At 48.6% G+C, this 19,346-nt stretch overlaps 1 protein-coding gene across 2 annotated transcripts in view; it reads left to right on the top strand.

Moving 5' to 3' along the window:
- HSPA12A (heat shock protein family A (Hsp70) member 12A) overlaps positions 1-19,346 on the top strand; it is a gene marked incomplete at both ends in the record, with an annotated part of 156,929 nt that overhangs the window by 111,667 nt on the left and 25,916 nt on the right. For both annotated transcript variants that reach the window (XM_079701623.1, XM_079701624.1), the window contains 2 exons: positions 14,693-14,778; positions 16,355-16,482. In XM_079701623.1, coding sequence (XP_079557749.1) covers positions 14,693-14,778; positions 16,355-16,482 — 214 coding nt within the window. The remainder of the gene's footprint in view (positions 1-14,692; positions 14,779-16,354; positions 16,483-19,346) is intronic.

The following is a 19,346-nucleotide window of genomic DNA, read 5'->3' as shown; positions in this document are numbered from 1 at the left end:
TCACATATCATAAAACCCACCATTTTAAAGTCTACAATTCAGTGGTTTTTAATATATTCACTAGGTTGTGCAACCATCCCCACTATCAAATTCCAGAGCATTTTCATCACCCTCAAAAGAAACTCATATCCATTAGTAGTCCCTCTCTATCCCACCTCCCTCCAGAGATCTGATTTTTCACTGCTCTTTGCTGCAAGTTTTCCATGGTACAGGCTCAGGCCTGGAACCTGAGGGCCCCTGGAACCTCAGGGCTGGAATGTGGTGGAGGGAAGGGACTTGGGCATTAGAGACAGGCACTTACTAGCTGTGAGATTTTGGGGAAACGCTTAACCTCTCTCTGCCTTGGTTTCCTCTGCTGTTAAATGGGGCTAATATCTACCTATTTCTTACCTCATTGGGTCGTTTGTAAAGATAAAATGAGACACTGTGAGGAATAATAGCTACACTGGTTAAGACCTTTGCCTGCATTATTCTTATTGAATCCTCATTAATCTCAGGAAGTAAGAGTTATCACCTACCTCTATTTAATACAGAAGGAAAATTGAACCACCAAGGAACTTGGTAACTTGTTCAAGATTGCACAGCTGTGCATCAGTTTTTAGCTGCAAAGCATGGAAAAACTGACTTTATCTTGTTTCTAGAAAAAGGAAATTAGTTATGACCATGAATGGGAAGTCCAGAGGTCTGGCAGGCTCCATGGCAGGTACTAGGCAGCTCATGGACCCACTGAAGGATGGACGGAGGTTCTTTCCGTGCTGGTTGCATCTTGGGCTGGCGGCAAGATGGCAGCCACAGGTGTTGGCCTCATGGGCTCGCCTGAGAGTCAGGATGTTTCTTTCGCAGGAGCCTCCGGCAGACTTCCCTTCATGTCCCATCAGCCAGAGCTGTGGGTCACAAACCCATTCCCGTGTGCATGATTGGAAGGGGAAGGGGGTTGTCATGATTGGTTCAGACTACCCAGGATCTACCCTGGATCTGGGGCAGGGTCACCCCTCCCCCTAGTCATGTAAAATAGGGTTTGGTTAAGAAGGGAGAAATGGATTTGGGGTGGATACAGCAGTATCCACCAAGATCAGTAAATAACTGAGCTGGGATTTGAAACAGCCTCCCGAGGCCCAACACCCCTGTGCTTAACCACAGTGCTGCACAGCTTCTACTGCTCCCGGCAGGTAGTGAGTCACATGCTCAGTGAATCTTGGTCGAATGCCTCAGTCCATACAGCCTGGTTTCCACTCCTCCTGAGTCCCATCTCCTTTTTTCTGACCCACTGTTGCTCTTCTACAGCTAAGTGATTGCCTGGCCTCAACTCGAACTCCTCTAGTGATGGGGAACTCAGTACCTTTCAAGGCATTTCCTTCCTTTTTTTTGATTATTAAGTGCTATGGCTGCCTTTTATGGTGCTTTTAGATGAATTAGACACAGATCTTCTCTGGGTGCAAAAATTGGAAAAAGGTGCTCGCTCTAGGTGATATAGCCATTTAGTTCATGACTTGGAAGGGCACCTTTGGGGTAAGAAAACGGCACCCATATCCAGGGGTGGGTGCAGTCCTGCTTGGGTGATGTCCCTCAAGGTGGTGCCTTTGTGCAGTGCACAAACTGCGCTGCTGTTTTGGGACATTTCTTCCATTAAGACACTCCTCGGAGGATCTGTAACGTGCATGAGCCTCAGCTCTCAGTCACCGGCAGAGTACAGGAGGTTTGTGCTCTGGTTCTGGCTTGGGGTACAAGCGGGCTAAGGGCAACCCTTCCTGCCTGGAGGTGGCACAACTTTCTCTCATCAGGAGGGTTCAGCTGAAGGGGGTGAACGAGCTGTCTCTCTCCCCAACCCTTACCTCCTGTTCTGCTTCTCCCTCTCCCCTCCCCAGGGACAGATGATGAGTGTTTGGGAGGGGAAAGATCCCGCTCCTGGGGAGACCAACAGGCTGGAGTGCCATTGCCCCTGGCTTTAGTCTCAGTACAGTCAGCGCCAGCTGTGCCGTGGCCTCTGTGGGCTGAGCCATCCCAAGGCTGTTCACGATAGAAATTGGGGAAGTCTAAACCCTGGCCTTCCAGGTGCCCAGGCAGGTGGAATCTTTTCCTTGGTGGGAGAGTGATTCTTCATTCACCCGGTCAGTTCGAAAATGTGCTTCATCGCAGAGGACAGGAAAGCCTGAGGTTATTGTCTGGCGCGGAGGGTCACGTGGCTTCCCAGGGTCTCCGTGGTTATTCTGAAAGGACCCCTGAGGTGAGCAGGTGGCCTGAGCGGGAAGTCGGGGCCAGACAGTCTCCCTCACCCATGGCAGCAAGGCCCTTGTGTTTCCCATCACTGAGTTTTCCTGAAGGTCCCATTTGTCAAGTTTCTATCTGGTGAGACTTTTTATCCTTGATTAAGAAGCCCAGAGAAGCATAATGTAAAGAAAATGCATTTGCTGCCCTTGTGCATAAGTGGGAGCTCTGTTCCCTGGTGTAAACACGTGGGTGCTTTTTCTCAACAGCAATTGGACCGATTTGGCGATGATGATCATGATGGTAACAATGATAAATGACATCTATAATTTATCAAGTGCTCGCCATGCACCAGGTTTTATAGATATTATTTCATGTATTCATGCATTATTTTACAGTGATCCTATGAAATGTATCACCATCATCAGGATCCCCTCCCCCCCATTTTTCCAGGAGGGGTGGGAAAACAGGCTGGAAGAGGCTAAGTAGCTCACCCCAGGGCCTGCCCCTGGGAAGTGGCCATGCTAGATTTTTTTTTTTTTTTTTTTTGCGGTAGCGGGCCTCTCACTGTTGTGGCCTCTCCCGTTGTGGAGCACAGGCTCCGGACGCGCAGGCTCAGCGGCCATGGCTCATGGGCCCAGCCACTCCGTGGCATGTGGGATCTTCGCGGACTGGGGCACGAACCCGTGTCCCATGTATCAGCAGGCGGACCCCCAACCACTGCACCACCAGGGAAGCCCGCCATGCTAGGATTTGAGGCCAGGCTTTCCTGACTCTGAACCTCTGTGTCATCATGGCTCCTCCCCACGCTGATATTTGGATTTGAAGAATTATGGCATTTGAAATGGAGAACACTGTGAGCCTTTGGAGCCAAAGGAAGGGTGAGCCATGCGGTCTTCTGAGCCCGGAGGCAGAGACAGCCGCTGGGGCTTGGGGGTGCCCTGTGATTGTGACCCCCTGACCTCCCCCGCACTATTTGCCCATCTGTGAAATGGGGATTTAAGTTAACACTAACACCTCTCTCGTAGTTTCATCTTTCAAGAGAAACAATACTTGCGCGGGACCTGGTGTTGGGTTCCCTGTAGGGCACAGGCTCAGAGGTGGCGAGCTCCGAATCCAGCTGGGCTGCATCCTAAAAATGTGGGCTTCTTTCTTCTTCTTTTTTTTTTTTTTTGCGGTACGCGGGCCTCTCACTGTTGTGGCCTCTCCCGTTGTGGAGCACAGGCTCCGGACGCGCAGGCTCAGCGGCCATGGCTCCACGGGCCCAGCCGCTCCACGGGCCCAGCCGCTCCGCGGCATGTGGGATCTTCCTGGACCGGGGCACAAACCCATGTCTCCTGCATTGGCAGGCGGACTCTCACCCACTGCGCCACCAGGGAAGCCCTGGGCTTCTTTCTTAACCTTCTAGGCCTTATGTTTCTCACCCATCCAGTGGAAGAATGCCAGTACCTCCAGCCCCTAACAGCAGGCTTTCTCAAGCCACACCTGTAAAGCTCTTAGCGTGGCATGAAATTCGCATTCAGTGCCTGCCGACCATGATAGCTTTCCTAATAGATTTCTGAGTTTGTATGTTTCTAACAATTTCAAATAAATAATTTGAGTTTAATAAACTTGCAAAAGAGCCTAAACTAAAAAAATACATAAATATCTGACCCCATGAAGGAATTCAGCAAATGGTGGGTGAGGTCTGTTCCATATTTCGTGGGTTTTTTTTTTTTATGTTTAAACCAATATTTATCGAACAGATACACTAAATAATAATCACATGTAAATAGTTTGGTAATATTGACACAAAGCATGAGCTTTAACGGAAGAACTTCAATTTAGAATAAGACATTTCTCCCTGGAATGCATAGGCATTTCCAATCGCCTGAATATCTTCATTTGTGTTTTCCACAGTTACATCAATGAAATACATTCCACAGCAAATTCATCACCTTTATTCACAGACTTACTCCTTTTCCTGGATCCTTTTATCCTGGACTGTTACATATTTCTGAGGGTTTACCTCTTTTGTTCATTGCAACACAGTGATTGAGGCCCTGAGAATCCAAATTCCCACTTCACGGAGGGAGAAGATGCGCCGGAGAGAGGTGAGGTGGTTTCTCCAGGCTCACAAGCCGGTGTCCAGACCTCCGCTTTCTCCACCTGCCGTGCCATGTTCTCCATCATCAACAGAAGCCATTTTGCTTTCCTTACTTTCCTTTAAGAACTGCAGCCAAGGGGCCAACTTCAGCTTTGCTCCTATTCTCAAGCCGCCCTGGTTCTGGGGAGACATGGCCCTCGACCCTGCAGCCCAAGCTGGCTGCCCTGCCTGAGCATGGAGGATGCTGTGCCTACAGCCCAGTCCCCGCAGGACACCTCCCTTTCTGGAGACCTCAGCGTTTGTTCTTTTAGTACAAAGGGTCACAGGGTGACAGCTGACATTGGCACTGCAGCTGGCCATTCCTCAGGGGGGTGAGGAGATGCCAAGGCCTTCACTGAGGCTTCTCATCCCTTCCACATGGAGTTGGGAGCCCAGCAAGTCTGAACACAGCAAAAAGGGTGTGTCCTGGTCTTTAGAGAAACCCTGCCTGTCGGCAGGGGCATCTCCCCATTTCTCAGAACATGGAGGGATGCAGCAATGGGTGGGGGACAGCCCCCTGCCTCCTCTGAGGCCCTGGGTTTACAGAGGTGGTTTCAAAGTCTAGGAGGGCCTTGTATCTGAGGCTGGGCTGCTGGAGCCTGCCTCGGAGTTAGAGCCTCTCAGCTGGTGGTCAGACACCTGCTTTGCTGCCTGCAAGGGGGCCAGGTGGGTTCTGCTGAAACTCAGACTCCTTCAAGGGCTGTCCCAACAGTCTCACCTCCAGAGAAGCCAGCTGAACCTGGACCCCTCACCCACCGGTGACCCAGGCCTGAAACCTTCCCAGGCCTTCAGAGTCCCCGTGTATCGGTTTAAATGAATATATATTCTTATTAGCTTATTCATTCGCTTGACAAATGGCTGGAGCACCTACCTACCATGTATGGGCCAGGTGCTCTGATTGATACACAGCATAAGAAAAACATCCTCTTGCCCTCCTGACAAGAGGGAGATGGACATGACACTGGTACATTAAAACACCAACTCTTTTATCATGGAAAGTTTAAAGCATATACAAAAGTAGGGCAAATAAAGTATTGAGCCTCGATGAATCAGTCGCCACGTTCAGTCATTATCAGTTTGTGACCAGTATCGTTTAATCTCTGTCCCTCCCCTCCCGTATTATTATTATTATTTTTAACATCTTTATTGTAGTATAATTGCTTTACAATAGTGTGTTAGTTTCTGCTGTATAACAAAGTGAATCAGCTATATGTATACATATATCCCCATATCCCCTCCCTGTTGCATCTCCCTCCCACCCTCCCTATCCCACCCATCTAGGGGGACACAAAGCACCGAGCTGATCTCCCTGTGCTATGCAGCTGCTTCCCACTAGCTATTTTACGTTTGGTAGTGTATATATGTCCATGCCACTCTCTCACTTCGTTCCAGCTTACCCTTCCCCCTCCCCGTGTCCTCAAGTCCATTCTCTACGTCCACATCTTTATTCCTGTTCTGCCCCTAGGTTCTTCAGAACCATTTTGGTTTTTTTTTAGATTCCACATATATGTGTTAGCATACGGTATTTGTTTTTCTCTTTCTGACTTACTTCACTCTGTAGGACAGTCTCCAGGTCCATCCACCTCACTGCAAATAACTCAATTTCGTTTCTTTTTATGGCTGAGTAATATTCCATTGTATATATGTGCCACATCTTCTTTATCCATTCATCTGTCAGTGGACACTTAGGTTGCTTCCATGTCCTGGCTATTGTAAATAGTGCTGCAATGAACACTGTGGTACATGACTCTTTTTGAATTATGGTTTTCTCAGGGTATATGCCCAGTAGCGGGATTGCTGAGTCATATGGTAGTTCTATTTTTAGTTTTTTAAGGAACCTCCATACTCTTCTCTATAGTGGCTGTATCCCTAACACCGTACACAAAAATAAACTCAAAATGGATTAAAGACCTAAATGTAAGGCCAGACACTATAAAACTCTTAGAGGAAAACATAGGCAGAACACTCTATGACATAAATCACAGCAAGATCGTTTTTGACCCACCTCCTAGAGAAATGGAAATAAAAACAAAAGTAGGGCTTCCCTGGTGGCGCAGTGGTTGAGAGTCCACCTGCCGATGCAGGGGACATGGGTTCGTGCCCCAGTTTGGGAGGATCCCACATGCCGCGGAGCGGCTGGGCCCGTGAGCCGTGGCCGCTGGGCCTGCGCGTCCGAAGCCTGTGCTCCGCGACGGGAGAGGCCACAACAGTGAGAGGCCTGCGTACCGCAAAAAAAAAAAAAAACAAAATAAACAAATGGGACCTAATGAAACTTAAAAGCTTTTGCACAGCAAAGGAAACTATTAACAAGACGAAAAGACCACCCTTAGAATGGGAGAAAATATTTACAAACGAAACAATGACAAAGGATTAATATCCCATATTATTTTGATGAAAATCCCAGATATCATATTGTTTCATCTGATAATATTTCAGAATGTATCTCTAAAGGATAACAACTCTTAAAAATTACATAATTACACCACTAACAATAATTTCTTCATATTATCAATATCTGGTCAGTGTTTACATTTCCAGTTGTCTCATAAATGGCATAAGTTTTTTGGCTCATTTGAATCATGGTCCAGTAAAGATCCAAGTGTTGCAATGACTGGAGTTACTTTGTCTTTTACGTGTCTTTTTAATGTATAGCCTTTGTCTGGGGCTGACCCAGATGGCCTGGTAACTCATTAGAAATGCAGATACTCAGCATCCCCAGACCTACTGGAGTGGAAACTTTGGGGGTGGGGTCAGCACGTCTGTTTTAATAAGCGCTCCAGGTGATTCTGATGCACATCAAAGTTCGAGAGACCCTTTAATCTATAGTTTCCCCTCCTTTCCCCTGTATTTTCCTTGTAATTTATTTTATTTATTTTTTATTTATTTTTGCGGTACGTGGGCCTCTCACTGCTGTGGCCTCTCCCATTGCAGAGCACAGGCTCCGGACGCGCAGGCTCAGCGGCCATGGCTCACGGGCCCAGCCACTGTGAGGCGTGTGGGATCTTCCCGGACCGGGGCATGAACCCGCGTCCCCTGCATCGGCAGGCGGACTCTCAACCACTGCGCCACCAGGGAAACCCTGTAATTTATTTCTTGATGAGACCAGGCTACTGTCCTTAGCATTTCCGCAAGTCTGGGTTTTGCCCGTCAATCCCCAGACACTGATGAAGAAGTTCCTCTCTCCTCTGTACTGAGAGAGCAGAGAAGGCATGGGGGCGATGGAGAGAGGTGAGGCTGCAGAGGGAGGCGGGGTGGACTTTTAAAGGCCTGGATGTGTGCTAGGTTTATCCTAGGTTTAAAGGCCTGTGTGCTAGGTTTATCCTGTGGGGGATGGGAATAGAAGGCCCTGGCCTGGTCGAGTAACGTGAGCAGACCTCAGTTTTGACCGGATGGCTCTGACCGCGGAGGAGCGTGACTTGGATGGGGAGACTCAGAGCAGGGATACTGAGAGGCTGTGTGGGAGCCCTGATAAAGGTCAGCAGGGTCTGGACCAAGGTTGTGGTGGTGAGGCTGCAGAGGGTGACTGTGAGAGATGCTAAGAAGTAGGAATGACAGGGCTTAGGAGTACAATGAGAGGGGAGGGAGAAGTCTAGGAAATCTCCCTTCTGGGAGCTATGGTGGTTGCACCAACCAAAAGGGACATTTGAGGAGAGAGGCAGGTCTGGGGGTGATTTGAGAGCTGGTCCCACGTTGTTGGAGGTAACACAGGATATGTGTTACTAATATCCTGACTCGGAGGTTGATGCCTCAGTTGGGAAAGACCTCAGTGGCCCTCCAAGTCTATGGATAGTCACTGAGTCCACTTTTGGGCACACGTTAGAAACATCCGCCCACCCATCCACCCATCCATCCATCCATCCACCCACCCGTCCATCCGTCTACCCACCCAACCACCTATCCATCCATCCATCCATCCATCCACCCATCCATCCATCCATCCACCCACCCAACCACCTATCCATCCATCCACCCACCCTACATTTACTGAGTGCCTGTGACAAATCAGGAGCTGAGGAATCAAAGATGAAATAAGACATGGCCTTGCCCAGAGTCTGTGAAAGACAAGTTGGATGGACAAAAGTATCTTAATCCTGTGTATGGGGTGATCTGGTGGAGCCCCTTCAAATGCTGGGTCCCAGTGGGCAGAGGCTGTGAGGTTTCTGAATATAATTCATGAAAATTAGTAGGAAGGCCTGTTGGTCTAGAAAGCACCTCCCCCAGCAGCTGCCTGAACATGCATGTTCCTGTGAACCTATGGTTAAGAGAGAAATTGTGAAGTGCCACCACACATGGACTGAGGTTGCAGGAACTTGGGGATCTCACTGTCTCTGAGGAAACTCCGATGCCCCAGTTCTCTCTCACTGGGGCATCTTATCTCCTAGTCCATTTAGTGATGGGGACGGTAACTGGAAGTTGCTGTCTGGTGTCAGGAAGGGCCTGACGCAGCCCCCTGGTGCATGATGCTGTGGTTTCTGCCACAATAAATGCTCATTTCCATAATTGTTATTTAGCATTTGGAGAGCAGCTATTTTACACTCAGTGTTCTTTGAAGTCAGGAGGGTCTCTCAGTTCACACCAATAAAATTTCCATTTACTTTGGACATCAACCATGGTGATTGAAAAAAAAACCCATAAATTATTTACTGAAATGGAAGTTCAGTTTACGGTAATAATGCATTAGTTCAGCTAGCCATGCAGCCTGTTATAGGGTAATAAGAATTTTAAATTTTCCTTCTTAAAAGATATTTGCCAGTAACCTACACATGACCTTGAGCTGATCAATTTTCAAAGATGACAGTACAGGGAGGGCATATAAGGAGAGAGAAAGGGAGACCTTTTTTCAAATGGCCTGATTTAGGCAACTGTCAGCAAATAACCTATTATCTCATGGCTAGCAGGAGAAAAGAAATAAACATATATAGTGCATTTTAAAAATCATAAGGACCAGACCTTAAAAATCCTTTTGAAGTTGAGCATTTGTTTGATAGAACATAAATCTGAAAGCTAGCAAGGAGGCCTATTGAAAAAGCTGGGGAGTCTCCATTGTTTGAGACCACCTGTCATTTCACATGAGCCTGGAGCCTTGTAAAATAAAGTCAGCCCAATGGTTCCGTCTTCATCTTTAAAAATGTTGTATTTATGGAGCAGGATCGATTTCGTGTATCTCAGAAAGTCCACGATTCTGCTCACGGCTATTTGCTGACTAATGTCTCCAGCAGAGCAACAAGCAAGTTCATGAATTATGGCTGTCTCTGAGGTTCTCTTGTTAAGACTACTTTTTATTTTAGGAGTGTCTGCTTTGATTAAAGCCATGAGAGCCAGGAGCAAATGAGAATGTGTCTGGATTTTACAAGTCTCACGTTTTATAGCAGGAACCCTGATGAAGCCTGTATTTTAATTATTACACTGTTAAGGCAAGTGATGAGTATTAACCTCACAAGTTCAACTAGTTTCTCCTCTGCTGTCTGCTTTGGGGTCTAAAAAATCCTGCGACAGGAGACTTGTTGGTTGAATCCTATTTTTACTTGTTTATATCCTCTACTTGGCTGCATAAATATTTTCATTTATTTATATATCCCTCTTTGCTGCAAAAATTATTTTTTAAATGACTTGGTTGGAGAATGTTTTGCGGGCTGAGTCCCAGGTTAAGAGTGAACCTAGGAACACCTGTATCTATTTTCATATTTACTAAACTAAAAAAGATTATATACTTATATATAGTAAAGATTACTTACTTATATACAGTAAGTATATAAGACATAAGTAATGGTAAATCATCTAAAACTAATGACAAAGAAGACCTGATGATTATTTTCTATTGGGTTTCTAGAAGGCTTCCGGTCTCTTCCTCCTCGGCTTGATTCTGTGGCTGATAGTTTGCATTCTTGAAATGTTCCTTGTTTTTCTGATTCTGTGATGTGAAATCATCAAATCCCTCTGTGTTACTGCATTTCAGAGTAACTTAGTGCTTGAAATGGGAAGATGCTTTGAGTGTCTGTTTAATCTTGTGGGAACGGCGGAGTAGGTATTTCTTAAAACTCCCTGATCCCTCAGCTCTGCCCTTGACTACACTTCTGGTAAAGCATTTTTCTTTAGTCTCTCTTACCAGTCTTCTCTCCTTACCTCTGCAGATGAGTATCACTTTTCTTTTCATCAGCTTCCTTTCTCTCTTCCAAGCCTGTACTCTAAAAATCTCTCTTCTTCTTGGGCTTTTAGCTTTGCCTTCCTCTTCTGCTCTTGATGTGCCCAAGTCACTCTGTGTGTACTGAACTGGAATATCACGTAGGCGGGAGCAGTCATGGGGCAGACGTTATTATATTGGCTTTACAGAGAAACTTAAACAGGGTCACAGTGAACGACAGTTGGTGTTTCTTACTGTGGATAATGGCCTAGGTTTAATTGGTAGCCAGGACACACAGCATGTACCTTGTACATATAGACATTCCATGTATCAACTCTCTCCTCTTGTCTGTTAGCTTATATCTGTCAATTATCCATAGACCAATAGATAATATTCTATTGACCCTGTTGTGTTTATTCTTAATCACTTACCTATTGAATGAAAGCTCTCAAGATTGGTTGGGATTATTTGCACATCAGAAACTTCTCACATCCCGCAGGGGCTAAAGTAGGCTTTTCCATATTCTTTTCCCTAAAAAAAATTTTTTTTTTTTTTTTGTGGTACGCGGGCCTCTCACTGCTGTGGCCTCTCCAGCTGTGGAGCACAGGCTCCGGACGCACAGGCTCAGCGGCCATGGCTCACGGGCCCAGCCGCTCCGCGGCATGTGGGATCTTCCCGGATCGGGGCACGAACCCGTGTCCCCTGCATCGGCAGGCGGACTCTCAACCACTGCGCCACCAGGGAATCCCCTTCCTAAAAATTTTTGAGCACCTTTTTGACATCTTAAATAGTTAAATAAAGAAATATTAGCTTGATAACAAAGTTATCACTACAGGCTCTTTATATTTCTGTGGTGGGTCAATGCACATTAACTGGTGAATTATCTTTGATTTGGGATCTATAGAGCTATAGATGTGGGTGTGCATGATATGCAAATGTCTGTAAAAATGTTACCCCTCCATACCTTCTGTGCAAATCAGTTTTAAATCATCGCACAATGTAGCTGCATTTTAATTTCTAATGGAGAAAATCCATGAAGTTCAATTGTCTCTAGGCCTGGCTGAGTGATCAGCAAGTCAAATGATTTATTTCATACTGAACCAGAGGCAGGGTGGGAGGGAGGTACAGGGAGAACCAAAAAACATCCTTGGTTCTTGTCTTCAAATTCCCTGGAGTCCTCTGGGGGCCCAAGGCATGTGTTCAGTGTGTGGCCCAACATATGCTATTTTACAGGTCAGTAGGACATGCTCTGAAAAGGGCTGAGTGATGGGATAATTAGAACCAAGCAGACAGCAGGGTGGATGGTTTTTCTGCAGATAATAGCTTGTTTGCTAATTGCCAGCACCAGATTTTCTGGGCAATTAGACATTCGGTGTCTTCCAAAACCTTCTGTGCAAATGTGGACACATGGCTGCAGGCCTTGCAGGTATAGTGGGTGGAGAGAGGGTGGCTCCCAGCGCAGGGTGGTGCCTCTCTGCAGGCTGCCCAAGGCGGGTGGGGGCAGGGCAGGCTACTCACAAGTGGAGATGCTGACCTCCCCCTGCTTTTATGGAAGGGGGTACCCTGTGCTGGGAGATGAGCAAAGAAGCTGAAGTTTAGCCGGCTGGTCCAGGAGCCAGGCTCACGTCTCCATTTTCTTTTCAAGAGCACTGAGCCATGGTGCTAGTAGAATCGGAAATTGCTTCTCCTCTCAGATGAGCAAGTTTTGTGGTTTTTTTTTTTTTTTTTTTTTTGCGGTACGCGGGCCTGTCACTGTTGTGGCCTCTCCCGCTGCGGAGCACAGGCTCCAGACCTGCAGGCTCAGCGGCCATGGCTCATGGGCCCAGCCGCTCCGCGGCATGTGGGATCTTCCTGGACCGGGGCACGAACCCATGTCCCCTGCATCGGCACCACTGCGCCACCAGGGAAGCCCCGAGCAAGTTTTTTTTAATAAAATTTTTTTATTGTGGTAAAGTATATATAACATAAAATTTGCCATTTTAACCATTTTTAAGTGTGCAAATCAGTGGCATTAATTACATTCACAATGTTGTGCAACCGTCACTACTTTTTCCAAAATTTTTCATCACCCAAAACGGAAATTCTGTACTCCCCATTCCTCCCTCTAGCCCCTGGCTACTTCTAATCTACTGTCTGTCTCTATGAATTTGCCTATTCTAAACATTATATGGTGTTTGTCCTTTTGTGTCCAGCTTATTTCACTTAGCATAATGTTTTCTAGGTTCCTCCATGGTGTATCATGTGTAAGAATTTCATTCCTTTTTACAGCTGAATAATATTCCATTGAATGGATATACCACATTTTGTTTATCCATTTGTCTGTTGATGGATACTTGGGTTGTTTTCACTTTTTGGTTTTTGTGAATAATGCTGCAGTGAACACGCACATACAAGTGTCCCTGTTTTCAGTTCTTTTGGGTAGATACTTAGGAGTGGAATTCCTAGGAGTGGAATTGAGTCTATGGTAAGTCTATATTTGACTGTTTGAGGAACTACCAAGCTGCTTATCACAGCAGCTGTATCATTTTGCATTCCCACAAGATACATACAGGGGGTCCAATATCTCCACATCCTTGCCACCATTTGTTATTTCCTTTTTTTTTCAATTAGAGCCATCCTAGTGGGTGTGAAGCAGTATCGCACTGTGGTTTTGATTTCCCTAATGACTAATGAGTGCATTTCCCTAATGACTAATGAGTTAAGCATCTTTCACATGCTTATTGACCATTAGTATATGCTCTTTGGAGAAATGTCTGTTTAAGTCCTTTGCCCCACAGGTTGATTTGTGGCCTCTGTACTTACTTGCTTCTGAACCTTTCTCCCAAAGATTGGAACTGAGCCTTATCGGGAGGAGAGGGAGCATATGCCTGCAGATTGGGAAGGTGGCTGTGCAGATTTGAAGCTTCATATTCACTCTTTCATAATTCATTTTATTCCCTCAACCCATTTGGCGCCCACTGTAATGATGCTGTTTGAGTTCTCACTAAGCAGGAAAAAAAAAAAAAATCAGTAAGCGCGTGGGATTAACCGAAGTGATTTGGCAAGCAGAGGCAGATGGAGCCTCTCCTAGTGCTTCCCTAGAAGCAGACAGGTCTTTCCCAGATACCTCATACCCTCTGGGTTTCCTTGACTACAGGTATTGTTGTCGCACATTACCCATTTTTTCCCCACCAGGTATTAGTCTATATACCGAATGGAGCAGTATTTGCAGAACGTACTAGATGGTACCTGGGATTTGTTGGTGCCCAGGATCTGGCCATCACCTCTGCAGGGGGAGCCTGCAGTGCTTGTTCTGCTGCTCTGCAGGCCCTGCCAGTCCTGGGCAGCAGGCAGGGAGAGTGGGTGGAGCTTCCAGCACTGACCAGGGACAGGGCGACTTCTCCTTGGGTGCTCATCCCTGGGGGAGAGCCACGGGGCTCTGGCAAGGTTTCAGAACAAATGTCTGTGCCTGAGTAATTGCAAGAGCAGTAGGGGAATCGACAAAATGATATTCATGCTGCCTTGTTGTTGGCTCTTCTCTGATTTGACCTCATGGTTGTTGCAGGGCCCCAACTGGGGGACCCAGGAATGCTAATCTATCTGTCTTTCTGCTATGGTTTTTTTTTTTTTTTTTTTGAATGTCAAAACCCTTCAGCATCACTGAAGAGAGATGAGTTCCCCTTGTTCTGGCAGGGCCTCATGCCAGAGGGAGGGAGGAGGTGATGCATCCACAAAACAAGGAAATTATTTCTGGAAATCGCACTCCTGTCCTCTATTCTTACGATCAGGGTTGTTAATCTTTGGGGTGGGGTCTCATACTCCTTTGGGAACCTGACAGCTGTGGATGCCCTTCCAAGAAAATGCATGAAAAATTTGCACATCATCTCAGGGGGCTACAGGCTCCTCTGGTCCATACTGGTGCCTGGGCTAAGGACTGGCTCTACAGAGGGCGTGAGCCAGGTGCCAAGGCGATTTGGGGACTGGGCAGCCTCTCTGCTAAGTGGGAGTTGGGTGGCACATAGGGAGAGGCCTGGTGGTCACTGGGAGAAAAGGAGCGTCTCATTTGGTCAAGTTTTAAATATCAAATACGGGGGTGGACAGATCAGACACCCTACCTTTCTGGCTGGAGTTCAGCCTCGCCCCACGTTAGCTGGCTTTCCAGGGGCAACAGTCCCTGCAGGAGCAAAGCCATGTAGCCCTCATTGCTCCTCTCCGGCTCAGTCCACACCACCTCTAAGGAGCGCACTTGTCTTTCCTTTCAGAAATGACCCCTACAGCTGCATATTCATCTCCAGCCCGGAGTCTGGGGGACACAGGAATAACACCTCTGTCCCCTTCCCACACTGTGGTAAGAAATGTGTGTGTATGGGGAGGGGGGTACGTGTGCTGATTACCTTTGCTTTCAGAGGCGCCTCTCATGTGATGGGCTTCTGAGCGGCTTCTCACGTTCATGGGTGGAGATTAAGTTGTCCTAGTGCCAGCCACGTGAGCCCTACCGAGCCCCTTCGCCACTGTGGGTCAGCAAAGGCTTTCCATGGTGTGGCTGATGCTTCTGGAGCCATTGGCCTGGGTGTGGGTAACATGAGCAGGCAGGGTGGGAGCAGCTCTTTAAAGATTCAGGGCTCAGAGACCGAGACATCCTCTTGTAGGAAGCAGCCACTTGGGGCTGGCGGGTGAGTCAGTGAAATGCACTGGCTTTTCCACTGTAGTTAACCGCCATGACCAAAAGCTGTGGCTATAATTGCTTCTGCACCAGCTTGCCCGAGAGAGAGGACCTGGGCAGCGCGGGGCGGGGCTGGAGGCTGGACATTTGTTCCCGCCCTGCCCCTAACTGCAAAAGGTGGATACTGTGGGGCAGCCGTTCCAGGGATTCACATGTAGCCAACCAGAGAGAGGTGCCCGGAGGAAAGGGCGGCTTTGTACGAGCTGCTCAGATCCTCAAAGCAGACCCTGCTGAGAAGAACTTCAGAGCCATCGCTAGGTAGGGACGCCAGCTTGTCTTGGTTTTCCTGGAACCGTCCTGGTTTCCACGCAAAGTCCTGTATCCTGAACTCCCTCAGGCTTGGGAAAACTGAGAGGCTTGGTCACCTAACAGCTGGGTCCTGTGGTTTTCAAACTCTGTACCCTGAGGGTTCCCTGTAAAAGCTTCAGGATAAGCTGAACGGGATGGGGGGGGGGGGGCAGTGTGATGAAAGGCCAGACACGTGGGGCTCTCACCCGCTGCTCTAACCAGTACTCTTCAAATCCAAAAATTATTGGTATAATTTGAAGTTCTGTGGATGTTAAAAAAAAAAAAAAAGTCTACATTTGCTTAAAGACTTTTTTGGAAGTCTGGAATGGCCTGACCTACTCACTTGACAGATGACGAAAGGCTTGGGGCCCCAAGGGGACAGGACTCAGCAGGGTCATATGCTGGCTATGGCAGGACCGGGCAGGGTCCCTGGTATGCTGAGCCCCACACCCATGCATGACACGCCCGGGCAGGTGGAGGGGTCACCTGGCAGGTGCACAGGGCACAGCTGAGCAGGGTCTGGAGGTCTGTGCAGGGACTGGGAGAAGGCAATGGGGGGCAGAGGGGGGTGTCACTCAGGGAACCACTGGGGTTCCAGCCCAGATGGAAGAGTTTCCGTAATTAGCCACGTTTGTGCACAGTTGATAAAGGGAGTGTTGGGCAAGTGTAGGCAGGGGCCCTCCCCAGTGGCCTGGCCCTTGTTCAGGAGACACCTCCATTTCTCCCTGAGTCGGTCAGGTAGGGGCTGAGAAAGCCTGCCGTCTGCCCAGAGCTCACCACGTGGCAGCCTTGAACCAGAATGTGCAATATGCTTCTGTCTACGGTGGGCACACAGCAGGGCAGGGTGGAACCCTTCTGAAAGCCTGGCTTGACTGCCCCGCCCACTCCCTGTACCCCGCTCGGTTATCTGCAGAACGATGCCGACCCAAACGTCTCTGAGCAGCAGACGTTTCTCGTGGTGGTGGCTGTCGACTTTGGGACCACATCCAGCGGCTATGCCTACAGCTTCACCAAGGAGCCAGAATGCATCCATGTGATGAGGTGAGTGCTGTGGGCAGGGAGGGGCAGGTGCTGGCGCTGGTCGCTGTAACTATGGAGACTTGGGGGAGGGCCTTGGGGGAGGGGAGAGGGATTAGTACAGTGAGCAGGTGAATGGTACGTAGTCAGCGGGTCCTGGATTCTGGCCCCGCTTGGCCCAAACTCTCCGTGCCACTTTGGGCAAGCCACTTCTGATCTCTGGGCTCCAGGTTCCTGGTCTGTAAATGTGTTGCTTTAATTCTGACTTGGTTTGGGAAAGGACCTGGACAGTATGTTTGAAACCAGGTGATTCCAGCGTACAGCTTGGGCAAGAGGTGCTGACTTTCAAGGTGCTGGTGATGGAGGAGATCCAGGCCTCCACTCACCACTGTGTGACCTCAGGCAATTGCTGACCTTCTAAAGCTCTGTTTCCTTATCTGTGAAATGGGGATAATGGCAGTACCTGCTTGACAGAGTGTGTGTGCAAATGTAACGAGATTTCCTATCAAGCACTTAGCACGTAGTAAAATGTAAGCAGGGAAGGTGCTAGTTCTTTCACGTGAAGTCATGAGATGACAGTAACCAGAAGTGGGAAGCACCATGCCTGAGAAAAAGCAGAGTGGGGTGAATTTCAGCCAACTTCACCCTGAAGCTGCCCTGGGTCTCCTGGGTCACCCCCCCGCCCCCCCCCCCCCCACTCATGCACACAGCAGCCCTGGCGTCTACCCCATCCACGTGTGATCAGCTGTCTGCGAGGACCCTGGTCTATCCTGGCACCAGTGCCTGCTCCTCCAGACTGGCTCATGCCTTCTTGCAGTCTGTGACCACTCAAAGCTTTGGGAACCAGGGATTTATCACCCTGATTTTCCAAATCCAAGGATGGCTCTGAAGATACATTGTGATGGGCTTTGCAATTCCTTCAGCTGGTAATTGTGGAATTTAGTTATCACTCCCAGAATAAGATCTTATGCATTTTTTTATAGAGAGTGCTGTTTAAAACATAAGTCATGATAAAAGTGATCCCTACCCACTCTTTTTTTTTTTTTTTTTTTTGCGGTACGCGGACCTCTCACTGCTGTGGCCTCTCCCGCTGCGGAGCACAGGCTCCGGACGCACAGGCTCAGCGGCCATGGCTCATGGGCCCAGCCACTCCACGGCATGTGGGATCTTCCCAGACTGGGGCACGAACCCGTGTCCCTTGCATCGGCAGGCGGACTCTCAACCACTGCACCACCAGGGAATCCCCCTACCCACTCTTGATTTAGGCCCTGCCTTTCCTCTGGAAAACTGGATGTCCTGAGATGCTTCAGAGACCCGTGGGTGTCATCTCATCAGGAAATAACAAAAAGCCAGTTCTAGTAGAGAACCCTGATTGCAGCATAGCCTTCGGTGTTCAGTCACCACCAAGATTCTGCCTCGGGTTAGTGGGACAGATGCTGTGAGGGTCCGCTCTGCCATCTCCCGAGGTGGGAACCTCGGAAAGAAAAGAGCTCTGTGTTAAAAGCTAGAATCAACATTTATCAGCTTCTAGTTGTTTTAAGAAATGTTATTTCAAAGGGATAGTCATACACTGAAAACTGAAAAAAAAGAAAAGAGCAAAAGTAACTTTGAACTTGCTGGGGAGGAATTCTCACAAAGCATCCACAGAGTTCAGGGTCTCTAGGGACATTATCCTAGTTATCGTAGAGATTTTTGGAAGGAGGTTCTACCTGAATTTTATTTCACTCAGAACATGTTAACATAACCACGATCCAGACTGACACAGTTATGAATGAGAAAGTTTACGTTTTTGTATTTAAATAGGAATGAAGAATTAAAAATTTGAAGGGCAAAACCCCAGGAAGTCCATTACCTACTGAAAATGTCAGTGTTAATAGTAATGGAAAATCCATTTCTGAAGGGTTGTGTGGTGCACACCTCTGGCCCAGGCGCCAGTGTCTGCCTGGGCTGGTGATCATCCCTGCATCTCAGTGGGGTCACCATGGGGACTTTGGCTCCCTGGGTAGAAGCCTGCATCCTGATGTGGCTTGACTGGGAAACCGGCCAGGGATGACTCTAGCCTCATCTGTGTGGCCAATCTAGGTGGTGGTTGGCTCTCCATCTGGACTGTGATGTCAGGGGCAGGTGAGAGCCCATCCAGGAGTGCAGCCACCTCCCCAGGAGGGCAGGCCAGGGAGAGAGGTGCGCTTCCCCTCGGGCATGTGTCTCCATCGGGGGCTGCTCGTAGGGGTCGTGTGGCTCGTGGCAGGACCAGAGCCAGCTGCTAAGCCAGGACCTGGTAGAGGAGAGAGCACCCTGGCCTCTTGGCAGCCGGGGCTTCTCTGCCGTGGCCCCAAAGAGGGGAGAAGCATCCAATCTCTTTACTTTTCTCCTTCCTTCTATCTGTGAGAAGGAAGGAAGCTTTGCTGGGGCTCAGCCTACCCTCTGATTGCTCCACGGCCCCTCCCGTCAGTTCCAGGACGTAATCCCATCGCATCTGCCTGCCTGCCTGTCTGTATCCACCCCTCCCCGCCTCTGGGTCCTCTTCAGCATATAGATGTGCAGGATATGGTTCCTTCCCTCCTCACGGTTCCCGTCAGCACTCTCATCCACCTTGTTGCTGTGACTGTGCCCCCAGTATGGGGGTGCCCAGGTCTGTCTCCTGCCTGGATCTCTTCCTGAACCCCAGGCTTATATCCTCAAGCCCCTCCTGGGAGTTTGATGCCAGAACGTTCAAATAGAGCTCTCCGCGTTTCATCCTGCCTCCTTCTTGGCCAGGGCTGCTGGCATCTGTGAGGGGCACTCTCTCCTCCAGGCTCCCATGCTTGAAACCTCTGGGGCTCCTTGCACCTGCTCACCATCGAGGCCATTTGGCTTGGTTCTCCGCTGGACAGCCCCTCCGCCGTCAT

The sequence above is a fragment of the Hyperoodon ampullatus genome, assembly GCF_949752795.1.
Source record: "Hyperoodon ampullatus genome assembly, chromosome: 1".
Taxonomy (NCBI): domain Eukaryota; kingdom Metazoa; phylum Chordata; class Mammalia; order Artiodactyla; family Ziphiidae; genus Hyperoodon; species Hyperoodon ampullatus.
This window is presented reverse-complemented; position numbering and strand designations above follow the sequence as displayed.